At 37.5% G+C, this 21,559-nt stretch overlaps 1 protein-coding gene across 27 annotated transcripts in view; it reads left to right on the forward strand.

Annotated features, from left to right (window-relative positions):
• Window positions 1-21,559, forward strand: part of EIF4G3 (eukaryotic translation initiation factor 4 gamma 3) — a 330,571-nt gene that overhangs the window by 150,297 nt on the left and 158,715 nt on the right. For 3 of the 27 annotated variants that reach the window (XM_072827971.1, XM_072827974.1, XM_072827972.1), the window contains exon 1: window positions 7,867-8,003. The exons of 22 other annotated variants lie outside the window; for them this stretch is intronic. In XM_072827971.1, coding sequence (XP_072684072.1) covers window positions 7,872-8,003 — 132 coding nt within the window. In that variant the 5' untranslated portion in view covers window positions 7,867-7,871. Of the gene's footprint in view, window positions 1-7,866; window positions 8,004-21,559 lie in introns of those variants that run through there. 2 more of the 27 variants (XM_072827968.1, XM_072827969.1) reach the window with 2 other exon arrangements.

The raw sequence follows: 21,559 nt of genomic DNA on the forward strand, positions 1-21,559 counted from the left end.
TAAAAAGTATAAACCAGGGACTCCTGGTTGGCTCAGTCAGTTGAGCCTCTGACTCTTGATTTTGGCTCAGGTCATGATCTCAGGGCCCTGGGATCAAGCCATGCCTTGGACTTCACACTCGGCAGGGAATCTGCTTGGGATTCTTTCTCTCCCTCTGCCCCTGCCTCCCTCCCTTCTCCTCCTCCCCACCGCACCTCATGTGCTCTCACTCACTCTGAAATAAATTTTAACAAAGAATACAGATCACATAATGTGATCACAGATCACATTATGAATTCCAGTTCTACCTCTTATTAAATATGAGAACTTGAATAATAAGTTAAACCTCCCTCCAAATGGAATTTTTTTTTTACTTTCGTGTGCCTATACAAGTTGTTTGTACTATACTGTAGTCTGTTAAGTGTGCCATAGCATTATCTCTAAAACAATGTATATAATCTTAATTTAAAGATTTTATTGCTACAAAGAATTCTTAACCCTCCTGAGCTTTCAATGAGTCACAGTCACTCAATCACAGATTACTATAACGAATATAATGATGATAATGTTTGAAGTATTGTAATATCAAAAAGTGACACAAAGACATGAAGTGAGTGAATGCTGTTGGAAAAATGGTGTTGGTGGACTTGCTCCATGTAGCATTGCTGCAAACCTTCAACTTACAATAAAAGTGGTATCTACCATGCGAAATAAAGTGAAACACAATAAGTGAAGTATACCTATACCTATATCACAGGATGGTGTGAACATTAAATCTAAAAAACAAATGCAAAGGTACTGAAAGCTCAATAAATGCTCTTGTGCTATCGTAGTTTTAGACTATTTAACATTGTTTTTTAGATTTGTTTTTGTTTGCCCACTGCTACAGTATATTTTTAACAGTTTTTATTTAAATTTTAGTTCCTTAACATACAGTCTAATATTAGTTCAAGTTTACAGGATTTCTGTACACCACTGTGCTCATCACAAGTGTACTCCTTTATCCCCATTGCCTATTTTACCTATCCTTTTCACCTCTGATAACTGTTCATTAGTGCTGAAAATCAGACATTGCTGCATAGGCACTTATCATTAGATATGGTCTTATGTTGTTAAAAGATTTAATTATTAGTTTGACTGTCACTGTATTTATTATGTCTGCTTTATTTCCTCTGCAATATTGTTTAAACACCCCCCCCCCCACACACACACACACACAAATACTTACACCTCAGGCACAGCTGATATTTAGAGTGGTTTAGAAATCCCACGGTAACCACTCAGTAAGCCATGGTAATGAACTTGATGTTATCCCAAAACATAGTGAGGGTCATCTGTGAACTTTTCCAGAAATCATTCAGCATTGTTAACTGTCAGGCAAGCAGTATAGTACACAAAAAGGAAAAATTCTGTCTAGTAGGCACGTCTATTATTTGCTTTGAGAAGCAGTCCTCATTGCATTATGATGTATTTGGAAAAAAGTTCAAGTACACAGTTTCTGGTTTATGCATGCTCTGTTTTATTTTGTGAAGTATATTATGGCCTCTCATTCATTCTTCTTTACCGTCTTCTCACTCTTTTTGCTATTTGTTTAGTGCTCTATAGGCTCCTGGGCAAAAGAAATTAAAGGTGATGTCAGGGGCACCGACTGATGGCTCAGTCAGTTAAGTATGTGCCTTTGGCTCAGGTCATGATCTCAGGGTCCTGGAATTGAGCCCCACGTTATGCTCCCTGCTCAGTCGGGGTCTGCTTCTGCCTCTCCCCTAGCTTGTGCTCTCTCTCACTTGCTCACTTTCTCTCTCTCTCTCTCTCTCTCTCTCTCTCAAATAAATGAATAAAATATTTTTTTAGAAGGATTTTACTTATTTATTCATGAGACACACACAGAGAGTCAGAGACATAGGCAGAGGGAGAAGCAGGCTTCCTCCAGGGAGCCCAGTGTGAGACTTGATCCTGGGACTCTGGGATTACACCCTGAGCCAAAGGCAGCCGTTCAACCACTGAGCCACCCAGGCGTTCCTAAAATATCTATCTATCTATTTATTTATTTATTTATTTATTTATTCATTCATTCATTCATTCATTCATTCATTTATAAGATTTTATTTATTCATTCATGAGAAACAGAGAGAGAGAGAGGCAGAGGAAGAAGCAGGCCCCATGCAGGGAGCCCGACGCAGGACCCAATCCTGGGACCCAATACCGGGTCTCCAGGATCACGCCCTGGGCTGAAGGTGGCACTAAACTGCTGAGCCACCCAGACTGCCCAAATCTTTATTTTTTTAAAGACAAAAGTTATGAAAACATGTCTGGGAGATGCTACTATTTCATGTCTGTCATTTTACTGGATTTGCATGAGAATGAAAAATTGTAAGAAATTAAATTTTTGCAGGAAAACAACCCTGCTGTAATCCCAGTTTTATGGCTATAAGATAGTGACCTAAATAAGACATAAGTCTATATAGATTTATTGTGGTAAATAGGATTTATGTGGTTTAATTTTTCTTCAAACCTTTTTAAAATCTCTTTTATTGACTGTATGTCCTTCATTCTTTCCAGAGTTTATTATTGAGATGATCCGGTTGAATAAATAGCAAAATTTTCTTAGAAAGCCATTCATCCTACAAATAATTTGGATGACAGATACTTTGTACGATGTATACTGTGTCCTAAGCATAAAATGAGTGTTTTTGGAAAAAAGCTGTCTCACAAAGTTAAAGATAGTTATTTTCTTAAAAACTTTTAATTCTATATTTAGCTACTTCTCTTTGAGAGGATTAAATATTCCAAAGTTTATGTCATTATTCGCTAAATTCCAGAATAGTTCTAGAATCAGGAAGCTTGCCTTCTTTTATTTATTTGCTTATCTGCTTATGCTTTTATTTCATAGCCTTTAGAGTACTTGTAGAATCTTTGCTACTGGACCTTTCAGAAAGGTCCAGTTATCAGGTATCTGACTTGGCACGCTTACTTCTAACTTTCTCAGCCTTCCTCTGTCTCCTTACTTTCTGGAAATTTAGGCGACTTTCCTAGAAATTCTTTCAAGTAGATCTTTTTCTTTTTAATTTATTTATTTGAGAAAGAGCACGAGCAGAGGGGAGACGGAGAAGCAGGCTCCTCATTGAGCAGGGACCCTGATGATGCAAGGCTTGATCCCAGGACCTCAAGATCATGACCTGAGCTAAAGGCATACGCCCAACCGATTAAGTCACCCAGGCATCTCTTTCAAGTAGATCTTACTAGTTTTCTTACATTCTTTATATCTTGAGAGGCAGACTTAATTAACATTGTTCTGATCTTTCACTGCTTTCTCTATGTCCTTGTCCTTGACCCATGTGCAGTAAAATGCATATATTGCTCTCTTGTTGTTAGCATCCCTAATTATCCTGGGCAGATTTCCCCATTCTTTGAGGACTTTAGCATTTGGCTCACAACTTTTCCACGTTGCTTTCTGCCATCTATCATGAGCACTTTCGGAATTCATTTTTGGCCCGTCCAGCCATTGCTGTGGACTCTTAGATTCAGACTTCCTTCTATCACTTGCCCAGAGCAAACATATTTGGGTACATATGAACACAATCTAGACCTGTATTGCCCAGTACAATAGCCACTAGAGCCACCTGTGGCTTTTTAGCACCTGAAACAGCTAGTGCAAATGGAGATGTGCTAGAATGTGTAAAATACACCGTATGTCTCAGTTTTTATAATGCATGCAGGTTGAAATTTTTGGTATATTGAGTTAAGTAACTATATTATTGTAATTAATTTGCCTGTTTATTTTTGCTTTGTCCAGTATGGCTTCTGGAATATTTTATTTTATTTATTTTATTTTATTTTATTTTATTTTATTTTATTTATTTTATTTTATTTTATTTTTTATTTTTTTGGAAAATTTTAAATTACTTACATGGCTTGCATTTCCATTGAAGAATGCCGGTCTCTATCTGCTCTCTACATAGAACTCTTCTGCTTTTGAGTTTTGGAAAGTCTAAAAATGATCTGACCACAGCCTTCAGCTTCTGCCTTTCCTGTGTTCAGTCCTATTGTACCTGTTTTGCAGCTTACAACCCTTCAATTGCGTAATCCTTTTCTAGTCTCAATATGACGAACCCCTTCTTACCTTCACGTTCCTCTTGTTTCGTTTTTTAAAAAATATTATTTATTTATTCATGGGAGTCAGAGAGAGAGGGGGGCAGAGACATAGGCAGAGAGAGAAACAGGAAGCCCGATGGAGGATTCGATCCCAGGACCCCCTGACTGTCAACTGAGCCAAAGGCAGATGCTTAACCACTGAGCTGCCCAGGTGCCCCCCTTTTGTTTAATCTTTATCCTATCATTAATCATTATGAACCCCCAGGTCTCTTTCTTTCCTCAGTTTCTTTATTTTGCAGTCCCCATCCTGGAATCAGTCTAAACCTAGCTTGTGTTTTCCTCGATTCTGACTCTCAGCACGCAGGATTCTGCTGTAGAAATTCAAATACTTGTGTTGATGTCCTTTGTAAAAGATGTCTATTTCTTAGTACAGCTAGACTAAGCTAGAGTAAGCTGTAATTTAGTTGATTGGTAGGTCTTTAATCATCACTGACTGACTTCTAGTTACATCCTGCACTGTACTTTCATCTGCACCAGTTTTCCTGCCAATAGCCTGATAGGCTATACACTGTATAGCTCCTGAAGTCATGCATTGTGGTAGCCCACCCAGCTTTACCATTTCTAATCCTTCAGCCTACTTTTGTTGGAAGCTCCTACTGTTTTAAAAATTATTTTGAAATACATAATCTTATAAGAGTTGTTATGACACATTCAGTTTGAAAGTACAATAATAAAACAACTGAACACCACTCACCATAAGAAAATAATTACCAGTATCTTTGAAGCCCTCATGGGTTTCTCCTTTATGTTAATCCCTTCCCTCCTCCCTACAGGAACCATTATCCTGAATTTTATGTTAATCCATGTTTTATTTTATTACATTAATCCATGTATTTAATCCAATACAATACCACTTGTATTGATTTCCTTATACTTCATATATGTCAGCATTTTGAAGTTCACATTCTGAATTAGCCATTATATATGTGACCTTGGACAAGTTACTGTCCTCTGAACCTGTTTTCTTCATATTTTTTTTAAAGTAACCTCTACCCTCAATGTGGTGTTGGAACTCACAGCTCTGTTACAGAGAGTCACATACATGCTCAGTAGGTTGAGCCAGGTGCCTGTTTTCTCATTTTTAAAATGATTTACTGGGGGTGGCCTGGGTGGCTCAGTGGTTTAGCGCCACCTTCAGTCCAGGGTGTGATCCTGGAGACCCAGGATCGAGTCCCGCGTCCAGCTTCCTGCATGGAGCCTGTTTCTCCCTCTGCCTGTGTCTCTGCCTCTCTCTTTCTCTCATGAATAAATAAATAAAATCTTAAAAAAAAATGATTTACTGACTCAGTTAGTGAAGCATCTGGCTATTTATTTGTTTATTTTTGAGCACCTGACTCTTGATTTTAGGGTCGTGAATTCAAGCCCCACATTGGACGTTGAGGCTAACTTAAAAAAATAAAATATTTACTCCCTGGGAGTTGTGCATAATTAAAGTAGATATGTGACTGGTAATAAACAATCTCAATAAAGCGAGTTTAGGTCCCACCTTTTAGAAGCTCCATCTTTGTATTTTAAAGATTCATTTCCTGTTTCAATATGTTTGTTTTAAATTGTTTTCTGGGGCAGCCCCGGTGGCGCAGCGGTTTGGCGCCGCTTGCAGCCTGGGGCATGATCCTGGAGACCCTAGATCGAGTCCCACATCGGGCTCCCTGCATGGTGCCTGCTTCTCCCTCTGCCTGTGTCTCTGCCTCTCTCTCTTTCTTCTCTGTGTGTCTCTATGAATAAATAAATAAATAATCTTTTAAAAAAATAAATCAATTGTTTTCTGTTATTTGGTCTTGTATCCTGAGCGATCTCCTCTACTCTGGCTGCAAGGACTATTTGTTGGTCTTACACTGCTTGTTCCTAGATCACTCTGTAGATGACTATGCTCTGTACATGTGTAATTACTCTATGCATTCGTGCCTGAGAGTTTATTCAGCAGTTAAAACTAAACATAATACAATTGAATTTCTTACTTTTTCATCCAAAGCAGAGAAAAAAGCTAATGAAAAGAAAGACATTAAATGAATATAACCTTGATATGTTTGAGGGAAATAAATATAGACTTTATGGCTAAAGAGTAATGAGATAGGAGGTGAGGTCCAAGAGGTGGCCTGGGGCCCAGTTAGTTTTGGCTTTGTAAGTATCCTTATCCACCCATCCTCAAACCTTGGAGTGTCTGCTTCCTTACTTCTTATATCTAGTTGCGAAGAAAGTCTTGCTATTTCAGTATACTAATTATTTCTCAAATCTGTCTCCTTTGTCTAGATTCTTTGTGGCAGACTAGATTAGTTTTTTTTTTTTTTTTAAGATTTTATTTATTTATTCATGAGAATGCACAGAGAGGAGAGAGAGAGAGAGATGCAGAGACGCAGGCAGAGGGAGAAGCAGGCTCCGTGCACCTGGAGCCCGAAGTGGGATTTGATCCCGGGTCTCCAGGATCGCGCCCTGGGCCAAAGGCAGGCGCCAAACTGCTGTGCCACCCAGGGATCCCTAGATTAGTTTTTTTTAAGATTTTATTTATTTTTTTGATAGCACGAGTGGGAGCGGAGTAGAGAGGGGGGGAGTAGAGGCAGAGGCAGAAGCAGATTCCTTATTTAGCAGAAGCCCCACTCCAGGCTCAGTCCCAGGACTCTTCATGACCTGAGCCAAAGGCAGACACTTAACCAACATAGCCACCTAGGTGTCCTGTGGTAGACCAGATTCATCATATACCTAGACTGTGACTGTTGCATTAGTTCCCCTACTCATCCATGATGCAGATCTGTTTTCCAGGACTAGTTTCCTTTGTAATAGTTCTTTTTATTTAACAAATCTAGTGATATTGCTGCCCATTTAACATCTCTTGGGGATCCTTTCAAGGTAAAATCCTTACTTATCTTTAGTCTGGTCCCAATCTAATTCTGTGGCTTCATTCTTCACCTGCCACTTTGTTCTGGCATTCTGGACCAGTTTCAGATCTCAGCAGATAAGCCCTGCTTTTCCAAGTCTTCATGCTGCTTGTTATACTCATTGTTTTGCCTGCATGTGGTGCCCCTCTCCTCATGTGCGTGACTCCTCTCACTTATCCATCCATGGTTGAACTGTTATCTGGGGAGGCTCTCTGGAAATCGTCTCTGAGGAAGAGTGAATTCATTTCTGCTTTGCTTCTTGACGTGATTTTCACACTCCTTATAACATTTTCTATATTCTCTTACTTTTGAGTTAGGTAAATTGTAAATCCCTTGAGTACAGGAACCATGACTTTTTCAACTTTATTTCTAGGATTCCAGTTGATGCTGAATAAAAAAATCGAATCACTGCATTTTAAGTAATGTATGTTTTGAGAGTTTATTTCACTCCAATTTGTCCAGTTTGACTGAAAAGGTTTTGTGTGTTTAATATTTTCCATTGATGATAATACTAATTAGGATCCTCCAAGGAAAGGAAATCTAAAGCAGTTTTGCTTTGTGGCCTTGTTATTTTTTAGTAGGAGACAAAAATGTAGACCACTCCATTCAAGGATGCTTCCAAAGGAAAACCTAGGATATGTACTGGCAAGTCCAAAATAAACATAAGCTGTTTGGACAGTGCAGTGATAACTACTTTCACCTCCTGGTCTACTGGAAAGACATATTTTTCTCCAAAATAGACCTGACCTAATTGAGTCAAACTTACTAGCCTAATTAGCCTCCTGTTTTTGCTTGTCTTTGTTTTTGTATTGTCAGGAGCACTTGGCATATTGGTTGGGGTGGAGGTAAAACCATGTGATTCCTAAAATGAGCTTTATCATAAGCTGGTTGGGAAACCTTTCAGGGAACTGTAACTTATTAGTGGGAATGGGAGAAGACGCCAAGTGTTGTGGTAAGACAGAAATTTCCACTGAGTTACTGGGAGCAGGAAGACTATTGGTAGGTGACTCAGCTGTTTTCTAAAACTGTCTCATGTGATTGAGTGTGCATGATGTCTGTTTATTCTCGGCAGAATAAGTACTAGGGGAGTCACATTACACAGCAGGCATAATGTTTATTTAACGAGATCTATGATCTAAAAATAGCTTGTAGGGGATTTTTGTTTCATCATAAGATAGAAAATAAGGGGCTCCTGGGTGGCTCAGTCGGTTAAGTGTATGCCTTGGGCTCTGGTCATGATCCCAGTGTCTTGGGATCTAGCCCCACATAGGGCTCCCTGTCAAGTGGGGAGACTGCTTCTCCCTCTCCCTCTTCCTCTAGCCCAGGTTGTGCTTGCTCTCTTTGTCTATCCCTCTCTCTCAGTCACTCACACTCTTTCTCTGAAATGTTAAAAAAAAAAAAAAAAAAAAGAAAAATCATAGTGGAGACCCAATGGTGAGGGTTTAAGTAAATAGTTGGCCAATACTGTTTCAGTTCTTTCCATGTAAAGATAAATGCCTTGGCATAAAGGATAAATACAAGGTTAGGAAAATTAGAAAGTCTTTTGATTATCCACAAAATAATTCTGCACAATCACAATTTAGCTTGTATTCTGGACAGATAGGCATTTAGGGTTCTTCAGGTATTTATGTGCTAATGGTTTACATAGGAAATTTGTTTCCTTTTTGAGAGGTTATAGCAAATGTCTTTTTGAATTGGAAATGTTAGTGTGGTATATATTTGCTGGATTTTTATGTTAATATTAAATTATGATAGCAATATTTTTGCTTTGATTTTCTTGTTTTACTCACCCTGTACTCAAGATTTGTGCCATCATGTACTGTAGTTGGGTTGTTATTATTGCCCAGTGTACCTATTTATGTGTTTGGCTCTGAAAGAGACAGCACTTGGAAGTCTCACTGTATCTAGTAATCATAATCTGTTCATTTGTCTCTGAAGCAGTGAGTCACTGTGATTTATTCTTTTTGACATCTGAGTATGCAGTATATGAACTGTGAGATTATTTCCAAGGGGAAAGGGAAACTGGATTTATTCAAAAGAAATAAATGCCAGCATTCTATTGACAATAATGTTTAACTGAGTGGGAATATTTGATAAGTCTAATAGCTTGTAAAATTATATTATTTATGATGATTAATGCTCTATATAAAGTGAGAAATACATACTTTTTCCATGATTGATGAAAAAATGACTTATGCATCAAACAGTGATTGTACTGTATTTGCTTCATTCTGTGTTTCAAGAATTATTAGGCAAACATGGGAGGATTTAAATTTTTATTTTCAGTATTACAATGTTTGAATATTTACTGCGATTTCTATTTTGGCATCTTTTTACCTGGTGCTTTCTCTAGAAATTTAATATACCTGGAATGGTATATTGGAATACATCCCTTCTAATTTACTGTAAGTGGAGCCTGACTTGAACACCATTTGAAGATAATTCCAGTAATTTCACTGGCTATATATGTGTGATCCCATACCTGCCTTTATTGTGATAGATAAATAACAAGTTAGTCATTTCTCAGAAGTATTCAAATTATCTGGTCTTGAAAACCTAAGGACCAGCTCTGATGTTTGGGTATGTTCCCAAGAACAAATGAGAAAATGATTTCAATTGAACTCATATTCCACCGGAGATAAATTCAGATTTAGCAAAAGAGAAAGTACTTCTCCAGTTCCTGTCATATTGGCAGTTGCAACATATTCCACTGAACCCTGATTGACATGCAGACACAGTGTTTTCCTCTGCAATGTAGGATTATTTGTTTCCTCTAGTCACTGGTAGTGTTTCTTGATGTCCATGGAAGGGAGGCTGTTGTTTTCTAATAACACCTCTCACTTTGTGAGATAGGAAAATAAGGTATTTTGGTTGAGTCTGATTCTCTGTGTTACTCTCCTTTCTTGGAAAAAAGAGATAAGAACTTAAGTTTTTCCCTTCAATGAAATAGGGGAAAGGCATTGTGTTTTATGCAGACTGCTAAGTAATTTTCAGATCTGTTAGATGGTTTTGTATAGCTAGCTACCATTGATGAGTTTCAAGTTGATTACAGTGCTATATCAAGTCCTTAGTAGTTTAGATATGTTGCTTTACTAAGTACTGCTTAAAATGCAAGAAGTTATAAGGAAGTAAATGGAAGTATATGTAAGTATGTATGTATAAATATGTGTGACTCTGACAACTTAATGAGGTTGAATAAATGCTGTTGAAACAAATTTCTTTGTGATCAGACTTTGAGCTACAGTAATGTTGATAATTTAAAAGGTTGATACTTAAAAATGTATTGATATATAAAATTTTTTAAATTGTGAGATAAACATATAATTTACAATCTTAACCATTTTTAAGTGTATAGTTTAGTGATGTTAAGTACACTGATGTTTTTGTGCTGCCATCACTGACATCTCTCTCCAGAACTCTTTTCATCTTGCAAAACTGAAATTCTGTATCCATTAGATAATTCCCCATTTGCCCCTTCCCAGCTGCATCTGTCAACCTCATTTTCTGCTTCTAGATTTGAGTAGTTTAGATGTTTTATAAGTGGAATCATACTGTGTTTTTTGTAACTGGCTTGTTTTATTTAGCATAATGAATAGCCTCAAGGTTCATTCATGTTGCATGTGTCAAAATTTCCTTACTTTTTGTGACTGAATAATATTCCATTGTATGTATATGCCACATTTTGGTTTATCCATTCACCTGTTGGTGGACGCTTCTTTTGCTTGCACCTTTTGGCTATTGTGAATAATGCTACTTTGAACCTAAGTATAAAAATATCTGAAAACCTTGCTTTCACGTCTCTTAAGTATATATCCAGAAAAAAATAGAATTGCTGGACTATAGAGTAATTGATTTTTATTTTTTGAGGAACTGTCATGCTGTTTTTTATAGTGGCTACACCATTTTACATTACCAGTCATAGTGCATAAGGGCTTCAGTGTTTTGTACATCCTCACCAATAGGTGCTACTTTTTGTGTTTTCTTTTTTTTTTCAGTAGCGTCCTAATAGATGTGATGTATTAAATCATTGTAGTTTTGATTTGCATTTCTGCAGTGGTTAGTGATATTGAATATCTTTTCACATGATTATTGGCTATTTGTTAACCTTTGGAAAATGTCTACTCAAATGTGTTGCCTATTATTAAGTATGGTTGTTTGGGTTTTTTTGTTTTTCATTTATTGGATTTCTTTATATATTCTGTATCTTAACCACTTATCAAGTATACTGTTTACAAATAATTTCTCAATTTTGTGAGTTTCTTTTTTACTTGATTGATTGTGTCCTTTGATTTCCAGAAGTTTTGTTTTGTTGTTGCTGTTGTTTTCTAACTGAAGTAGACATGCAGTGTTATAGTACTTTCAGGTGTTAGAGCACAGTGATTTGATGATTCTATACATAATACAGTGCTCACCAGCATAAGTGTAGTCATCTGTCATTATACAAAAGTCTTACAGTATTATTGACTATATTCCCTATGCTGTACTTTTCATACCTATGACTGACTTATTTTATAACTGGAAATTTGTACCTTTTAATCCCCTTCACCTGTTTTGCCCATCCATCCCAGAAGTTTTTAGTTTTTTTGTAGTTTAGTTTCACTATCTTTATGTTGTTGCTTGTGCTTTAGTGTCCTATCCAAAAAATAATTGTTAAATCCAGTATCATAAAACTGTTTCCTATATGTTGTTTTTTTCCCCCCCAAATTCTTTGGTTGGTTGATTGATTGATTGATTCATTCATTCATTTTCCCCTCCTTCTCCATGCTTTATTTTATTTATTTTTTATTGGAGTTTGATTTGCCAACATATAGCATAACATCCAGTGCTCATCCCGCCAAGTGCCCCCTTCAGTGCCTGTCACCCGGTCACCCAATCCCTCGCCCACCTCCTTTTCCACTACCCCTTGTTGATTCTTTTTCTTTTCCCCTTGTTCATTCTTAATAATATTTTTATACTTTGGTTTTGGTGTTTGATTCATTTTGAGTTCATTTTTTTTAAAGATTTTATTTATTATTCATGAGAGAGAGACACAGCGATAGTGAGAGATGCAGAGACAGAAGCAGGTTCCATGCAGGAAGCCTGATGTGGGACTTGATCCCGGGTCTCCAGGATCAGGCCCTGGGCTGAAGGCGGTGTTAAACCGCTGAGCCACCGGGCTGCCCAAGTTCATTTTTATATATAGTGTGAGATAAGGGTCCAGCTTCATTCTTTTGAATGCAGTTATTCAGTTGTTGTTGTTTTTGTTTTTGTTTTTTTAACATTTTTTGTTCAAAGACTGTCCTTTCCCTTTCCCATTGAATAGTCTTGGCACCCTTTTAAAAATCATTTGACAGTACATATGAAGGTTTATTTCTGGACTATCTGTTCTCTTCTGTTGGGTCTGTTTGTCTTGTCTTTATGCCAGTATCATATTGTTTTGATTTGTATAGACCTGTAATAAGTTTTGAAATCAAGAAGTATGAGACTTCCAACTTTGTTCTCTTTTCCAAGATTGTGTTAGCTATTTAGGGTCCTTTGAGATTCCTTCTTAATTTTAGGATGGGTTTTTGTATAACTGCAAAACATGTCATCAGGATTTTGATAGGGCTTGCCTTAAATCTGTAAAATGCCTTAGGTAATATTGACTTCTTTATTTTTCTTATTTTTTATTTTTTAAAAGATTTTATTTATTTATTCATGATAGACATAGAGAGAAAGAGAAGCAGAGACACAGGCAGATGGAGAAGCAGGCTCTATGCTGGGAGCCTAATGCGAGACTCGATCCCAGGACTCCAGGATCATACTCTGGGCCAAAGGCAGGCGCTAAACTGCTGAGCCACCCAGGGATCCCCAATATTGACTTCTTTACACTATGAAGTCTTCTAGTTCATAAACATGGAATCTCTTTTTGTGTTTTCTTTTATTTCATTTAGTAGTGTTTTGTGGTTTTCAGTTTACAAGTCTTTATCCTCCTTGGTTAAGTTTAATTCTAAGTATTTTATTCTTTTTTATGCTGTTGTGAATGAATTTGTTTTATTAGCTCTTTAGATTATTTATTTTTACAGTATAGAAACACAACTGATTTTAGTGTCTTCATTATGCTGCAGCTTTGGTTAATTTGCTTAATAGTTCTAACAGTGTTTTGTGGAGTCTTTAGGGTTTTCTAGATCGTGTTGTCTGTGAACAGAGATCAGTTAGCTAATTCAGATTCCTTGTATTTCTTTCTCTTGTCTGATTGCTCTGGCTAGAATATCCAGTACTGTGTTGAACATTTGTATTGAAAGTACACATTTTGGGGATCCCTGGGTGGCTCAGCGGTTTCGTGCCTGCCTTTGGCCCAGGGCGCGATCCTGGAGTCCCGGGATCGAGTCCTGCGTCAGGCTCCAGGCAGAGCCTGTGTCTCTGCCTCTCTCTCTCTCTCTATCATAAATAAATAAAAATAAATCCTTAAAAAAAAAAAGTACACATTTTTGTCGTTGTCGCCACCTTCTTCGTCTTCATCTTCATCTTTGTCTTCTTCGTCGTCTTCTCTTTGTCTTCTACTTCTTCTCTTTGTCTTCTTCTTGATCTTAGAGGAAAACCTTGTAGTCTTTCAGCATTGAGTATAATGCCACATGTGGACTTTTTATATATGGCCTTTGTTATATTGAGTTGCCTTCTGTTTCTAGTTTGTTGAGTGTTTTTATCATGCAAGTGTGTTGAAGTTTGTCCGGCTTTTGCCCATATCAGTTGAAATGGTCATGTACTATTTTCCCTCCTCTTCATTCTGTTAGTGTGGTGCAATTATATTGATTTTTTTTTTCTTTTTTTATGATAGTCACACAGAGAGAGAGAGAGAGAGGCAGAGACATAGGCAGAGGGAGAACCAGGCTCCATGCACCGGGAGCCCGACGTGGGATTCGATCCCAGGTCTCCAGGATCGCGCCCTGGGCCAAAGGCAGGCGCTAAACCGCTGTGCCACCCAGGGATCCCCAATTATATTGATTTTTGTGTGTTGAGCCATTCCTGCATTCTAGGAATAAATTCCAGTTGTTCATGGTGTGTATTTCCTTTCATGTGCTGTTAGATTCTGTTTGCTAACATTCTGTTATAAAATTGCCTATAAATAAGCACTCTTAAGTGGTGGATTATAATGGCTCACTTGGAGTTTTTTGAGCTTCCTGTATTTGTGTGTCCTTGTCTTTCTTTGAATTTAGGGTATTTTCAGCCATTATTTTTTCCCATAGGTCTCTGCCCCTTTCTTTTTTCTCTTTTCTTCCATAATGCGTATATTGGTGTTTTTTTGTTTGTTTGTTTTTTGGGTTTTTTTTGTTTTTTTTCCCAGCGAAGTCCCTTCTATTCTTTAGGCTCTGTTCTCTTTTCACCTCTTCTACTCCTTCCCTTTCTCCCCCTTCCCCTCCCTATTTCTCACTCTTGGAATTTCAAGAGTTTTCTGTTTAAGGTCACTGATTCATTCTTCTGCCTATTTAAATGTGCTATTGAACCCGTGTAGTTAATTTTAAAAGTTGAGTTATTGAGTTTTTCTACTCCAGAATTTCTATTTGATTCTTTTTTTTTTTTTTTATGATTTCTCTTTTTTCATACTCTGATTTTGTTCATATATTGTTTTTCTGGTTTTCTTCAGTCTCTCTGTTTTCTTTTATTTTAATGAGCATATTCAAGACTGTTATTTTGAGGTCTTTGTCAAGTAACTCCAAAGTTTGTGTTTCTTTAAGGTTGGTTTCTAGAGATTTACTTTTGTTCCCTTGAATGGACAGTATTTCTCTGTTTATTTGTTTGTCCTATAATTGAGCAATTGAAAAACAGCCACACATCTTAGTATTTGGGGCCTGGTCCCTTGCAGGGGAAGACCATCACTTTTCAATACAATGTGAAGTCATAATGGTATTCTCAGGAATTTTCAGTTGATACATGTTCCCTGGGCCAGTGTGTATGTTTTCCTTCCAATTCCACTATATCCATGACTACTTTTATTTTATTTTTTTTAAAGATTTATTTTTATTTATTTATGATAGAGAGAGAGAGAGAGAGAGAGGGGCAGAGACACAGGCAGAGGGAGAAGCAGGCTCCATGCCGGGAGCCCGACGTGGGACTCGATCCCGGGACTCTAGGATCATGCCCTGGGCCAAAGGCAGGCGCCAAACCGCTGAGCCACCCAGGGATCCCCGATCCATGACTACTTTTATATGTCACAGTTTCCCAAAGAGTCTTATCCCTGTTTCTTCTTAAGATCTTAAGTATTCTGTGTGTTCCATTTTCTATAATCTCTTGCCCCAGATGCCTGCAGATCTGAAGTCTCCCTGCAGTTCTCATGTAGCTCAGCAGGTACCACTGCTTTCTGTGGGACTCCAACTATGCCACTGTTCCCATTAGTGCTCTGAGTATGGTGAAATAGAAACCAGTCTCATAGGCAGGTAATTGGTAAGCCAAGTTAGAATGTTACAAACAAGTTCCATTCTTTCTCTTCTGTCCCAAGGGAAAAACTGGGAATTGGGTTGGCTTCTGCCAGACTGTGCCATGCCAGGGAGGGGTTTAAGAAAGGACAAGCAAAAATACAACTTCGTTTCCTATCCTTTTGAATGTGGCTATGTAGAGCTCAGGAAGACAGTTTTCACAAGATTGAAGGTTTCTGGAAGTATTGTGGATGAAAAATTATTGTAGCTTCACAATAAAACTTAAGACCTGTGGAAATAGGGGGAATGAAAATAACTGTTCCTGGGGATCTCTGGGTGGCTCGGCGGTTTGGCGCCTGCCTTTGGCCCAGGGTGCAATCCCGGAGTGCTGGGATCGAGTCCCATGTCGGGCTCCCTGCATGGAGTCTGCTTCTCCCTCTGCCTGTGTCTTTGCCTCTCTCTCTCTCTCTCTCATGAATAAATAAATAAATCTTAAAAAAAAAAGAAAAGAAAAGAACTGTTCCTGTAGTCATCAGGAATGGCAGATGTGGGGTGTGTGTGTGTGTGTTGTGTGTGTGTGTGTGTGTGTGTGTGTTTAGGATAAATGTAAGCATAGGGAAATAAAGTAAGTCTTTCAATATTTTCATAGCAAGAAGAGGTTCGCCTTTTTTTTTTTTTTAAGATTTTATTTATTAATGAGAGACACACACAGAGAGAGGCAGAGACACAGGAAGAGGGAGAAGCAGGCTCCATGCAGGGAGCCTGATGCGGTACTCGATCACGCCCTGGGCCGAAGGCAGCACTAACCCGCTGAGCCATCTGGGCTGCCCGAGGATCACTTTTAACTTTAGTATTAGTCTAGCTGTTTCCAAATGTTTTGATTCAGTACCTCTTTATACTCTTAAATAACCCTGGGGTTCTAAGTGGTTTTTTTCATGTTATATCTATTAGTATTTGCTATATGAGGAGGTCAGACTGAGGAATTTAAAAATACTTATTTTAAAGTAAAAATTAAGTTTTTTGTACACATCTATTTTTATGTAAAAATATTTTCCAAAACAAAATATTGTTGAGAAGAATTGTATTGTTTACAGTTTTGCAGTATAGAAGTTAGGTGGAGGAATCTCATATCTGTTTCTTCACTCAACTTGTTGCAATATATTATTTCAACTGAAGTCTATGAAGAAAATGCAGTCTTACACAGGTGTGTAATTGGGAAAGGGAGACATATTTTATACAATCTTTTGCAAAAAATTGTGGTAATTCTTTAAAACTCTGTCACATTCAATAAGTGGTCATTTCTTAAACATCAGTTGCATTGTGGAATTTGAATCCATATTAGTTAACTTTTGGTACTCTAGTATGTTAAAATCTGGTGTGTTGCACTTGAATTAATGATTTACTAGATTTGATTTTTTTTTTAATTTATGATAGTCACAGAGAGAGAGAGAGAGAGAGAGAGAGGCAGAGACACGGGCAGAGGGAGAAGCAGGCTCCATGCACCGGGAGCCCGATGTGGGATTTGATCCCAGGTCTCCAGGATCACACCCTGGGCCAAAGGCAGGCGCTAAACCACTGCACCACCCAGGGATCCCACTATATTTGATTTTATAACATCACACATGTCATTCAAAAAATACTGCTTCACTGAGATACACACAAAATTTATTTTTAAAGATTTATTTTTATTTATTAAGAGCGCGAGCATGAATAGGAGGGAGTTGCAGAGGGAGAGTGACAGACTGCTTGCTGAGAAGGAAACCCATAGGACTGAATCCGAGGACCCTGATATCATGACCTGAGCCGAAGTTGGACACTTAACCGACTGAACCACCCAGGCGCTTTATACACAAAGCTTTTTATTACATAGTATAAAAAAAAAAATCACATTCTTAATCAGAAAAGTCTAAGTATTGGGGCAGTGCAGTGCCAAGCTCATGGCGACAGATACGTATTTTCAACACTCTAAGTTTTATTTGAAAGCTTTAATTTAAAAGTAAAAGTAAAAAAAATTTTTTTAAAAGACTTTATTTACTTATTCATGAGAGACACGGGGGGGGGGGGCGGGGGGCGGGCAGAGACACAGGCAGAGAGGGAGAAGCAGCCTCCACGCAGGGAGCCCGACACAGGACTCGGTCTTGGGTCTCCAGGATCACGCCCTGGGAGGAAGACGGCGCTAAACTGCTAAGCCACTGGGGCTGCCTGAAAGCTTTAATTTTATTATTGGTAACACATACTTTTCTTTTTCCTTGACATAACAGTCTTATTTTATTCACTTTTACTAAGATATCTGCCATGTACCAAAGTCTTCATAAGCATTGTTCGTCTGTTATTTATTCTTTCAAATAAAATGATTTTGCATGAAAAGAGCATGTAGTTCAGGTTGTGACTCAAGTGGTGGCATAAATGCTATTTCTCAGTACAACCGTCTTACTCCAATATACTCATGAAGTGCTCAATTGATCTTCTCTTATTTGGTCACACCAAGTATTAAAAAGATGCGTGCTAAAGGTTTCTTACTATGTGGTTCCAGTTTTATAATGTTATATGTATATGACCAAATCATAGAGATGAGAATAGATTTGTGGTTGCCATGGGTTAAGTGCATGAAAGCTGGAAGGAGGAAGGAAAGGTGACTATGGCTGTGATAGGGTGGTCAAAGGGCTTGTGAAGAACCTTTTCTATATTGTGTCTGTAGTAGTGGTGACAGAAATCTATACATGTGATAAAATTGCCTATAAATAACAAATGTGTATGCATATAAAGATAAATTATAAATAAGACCGATGCGTTGAATCAGTGTCATTTTTCTAGGTTTGTTGTACTGTAGTTACGTTACCATTAGAGAAAACTAGTTGTAAAAAGCATCTGTATGGGAACTCTGCATTATGTTTCAAAATCCATGTGAGTTTTTAATTAATCAAAATAAAAATGAGTAACTTTTACTTTCACATAAATGACATTCTTAAGTACTTTTTTTTTTCCTTTGGAGTACATAGAGTGTGGAAGTGAAGAATACAAAGATTGCCATTTTCTTGATATTATTTAGACATTAGTAGTTTTACCCACCTTGATTTTCTGTCATTAATGCAAGTGTCAGCACAGGCTAATAATATCTTAGCATTAATATAATGAAAATTTTTTTACCTCACAGACCCTCAAATTGAGGTCTCAGGGATGTCCAGACATCTGTAGTCCACACTTTGAGAATCAGTGGCATAAAGCTTTGGCCTTTTTTTTAGCAATGGAAACAAGTAATGGGCTTAAGACTGTGTATGGGTATCTGGTCCTCTCTCTAGTGTCTTATATTGTACTTTTTTGCTCATTGGATATTATTGTACTTCTGTGAAAACAGAGTTATGGACATTTGTAATGATATAAATGGTAGACAGAATGCTAAAACTTTGGAATTAACAGTTTCCTACACCTATACCAAGCAGTATGGTAGCAACTAGTCATAGCTGGTTAGTTAAGATTAAATTCTAAGAGATTAAATGTTTAGAAATAAAATTTAAGTGGAATTAGTGGTTATGGAGTTCTAGCTTTACATGATGAAAAAATCCTATGGATCTTCTGCACAATGTGCATATAGTTAACACTACTATACAATTTTAAAATGGTTGGCTGTAAGTTGCATTATATACGTGTTTTCTACCACAATAAAATATTTTAATTAAAAAAAAGATTATTCATCCTAGAGAGAGAGAGCACACGTATAATCGAGCACAAATGGGGTAGGCAGAGGGAGAAGGAGAGCAAATCTTAAGCCGATTCTATGCTGTGGAGCACCAGGTGGGGTTCAATCTCATGACCTGAGCTGAAAGCAAGAGTCAGACACTTAACTGACTACACCACCCAGGAACCCCTAAAATATTTTAATTTAATAAATTCATTTAAATAAAATAACAGATTCATGTTTTCAGTTGCATTAGTTAGATTTCAACTATTCAATAGTTCCATGTGGCTAAATGCTGCCATTTTGGACATTTTAGGTAGAGAAAATTTACAGCAATTGCAGAAATTTCTATTTACATTGGTTGTGTAGCACTCAAGATGATAGTTCTCAAGAGGTTGAGGTGCTTGAAAGCATTGTGGGTGCCAGCATAGTCAGAGTGCTGGTCTAGACTTTACCTTAAGGTATTATATTTGCCTTTTCTGTACAGATTAAATAAAGTGTCAAACATTTGCTTATGTGGTAGAAGAGTTTCTCACTATAATAGCTAGTAATAATCATGAAGGAATACATGTATATGCACATGCATATACTTATAAAGAAAAAATTTAAAACAGTTAAGAACTTTTATAAATTAATAATAATCTGTTTTAAAAATTATTGCTGTATCTGTAGTCTTTTATTTAGATTTAAAAGGTATTCCCAGCTCTGAATGATAGAAAAAGATTTGCCTGTAGCACCTTTACAGTTTAATATTCTGTATTCCAACATTTTTAATCAACATGCAGTTTTTTGGTACCATGAGTTGAGGGTGTATATTCACCTTTCACCCAAAATTACTCTCCAGTCATCCTAATATATTTTATCAAGTAATTCTGTGTATTCTCTTACTGACTTGAAATGCTACCCATACCTTCTGTATGTACGTGTGCTTTTTTCCAACATTCTTTCTCAGTACCATTCATTATATACCATTACACGTTCCTCTGTATTTTTTTAATGATTGAAAATATTATAGTCTATGGCTGAGGAAATAATTCTTTCATCTATATCTATCTTTTATTGGTTAAATTGTGAAGTTTTTTTTTTTTTCTCTTGATTTTACTCATTTGAGAAAGAGAGCACAAGTAGTGGGAGGGAGAGGGAAAAAAAGAAGCAGACTCCCTGCTGAGCAGGGAGCCCAATGCAGAACTTCATCCCAGGAGCCTGGGATCATGATCTGAGCCCAAGGCAGATGCTTAACCCACTGAATCACCCAGGCACCCTGTGAAATTCTTGAAGGTTGGGATCCCTGGGTGGCGCAGTAGTTTAGCGCCTGCCTTTGGCCCAGGGCGCGATCCTGGAGACCCGGAATCGAATCCCACGTCAGGCTCCCGGTGCATGGAGCCTGCTTCTCCCTCTGCCTGTGTCTCTGCCTCTCTCTCTCTCTCTCTGTGACTATCATAAATAAATAAAAATTAAAAAAAAAAAAAAAGAAATTCTTGAAGGTTAAAAAAAAACCCATAACCATAAATCCTCAGCCTCATTTATGTACGTAGGCCACAGCTATCTATATTCTCTTTGTGTTAGATTTCAGTAAATATTGTTGACTTGATTTAATTTTAAAAGATTATATTTATTTATTCATGAGAGACACAGAGAGAGGCAGAGACATAGGCAGAGGGAGAAACAGGCTCCCTATGGGGAGTCTGATGTGGGACTGGATCCCAGGACCCCGGGATCACGATCTGAGCCAAAGGCAGATGCCAAACCGCTGAGACACCCAGGTGCCCCTTGTTGATTTAATTTTAATTGTGATCATGAGGTTACGTTTTATTATGTGCCAAGAATATTTAGAACTTTGCAAAATACAGAATTCCTAGTGTATTTTCTGGCCGACTTTGTTTTTCCTATCATAGGAAGAGGATAGAGGTTATTTTCATTTTGGATTTATTATTAAAGTAATCAATTCTTTTGATCCTTGAATAAGGAAAAACTTGTAATACAGAATCGTGTAAAATAAAACCACAAGTTGTATCCTATATTTTTCATTTCCCATTCTTCTAAAGTAGCTGATGCTGTTTGCTTAGCAAACTTAACGTTTGCTCAGGAAGACATCTTATATAAATTTATAAATATATTACATTTTATGTATCAAAAAATCTACACAAGTAGCGTTCATTTATATTCTCTCACTGACTGACTATAGTATATTTTCACCTCTTCCTAGAAAAACATGGAAATTTATCATGTTCCCCTCCTCCCCCCTTTTTTGGCCTTAGGTATATTTTTGTTCCTTAAAATGGATTTGTGTGTCAAACAGATAAGCTTATTTAAAAAGTGATCAGGGGGATCCCTGGGTGGCGCAGTGGTTTAGCGCCTGCCTTTGGCCCAGGGCGCGATCCTGGAGACCCGGGATCGAATCCCACATCGGGCTCCCGGTGCATGGAGCCTGCTTCTCCCTCTGCCTATGTCTCTGCCTCTCTCTCTCTGTGACTATCATAAAAATAAATAAAAATAAATAAATAAAT

This window comes from Canis lupus, chromosome 5 (assembly GCF_048164855.1).
Source record: "Canis lupus baileyi chromosome 5, mCanLup2.hap1, whole genome shotgun sequence".
NCBI lineage: Eukaryota > Metazoa > Chordata > Mammalia > Carnivora > Canidae > Canis > Canis lupus.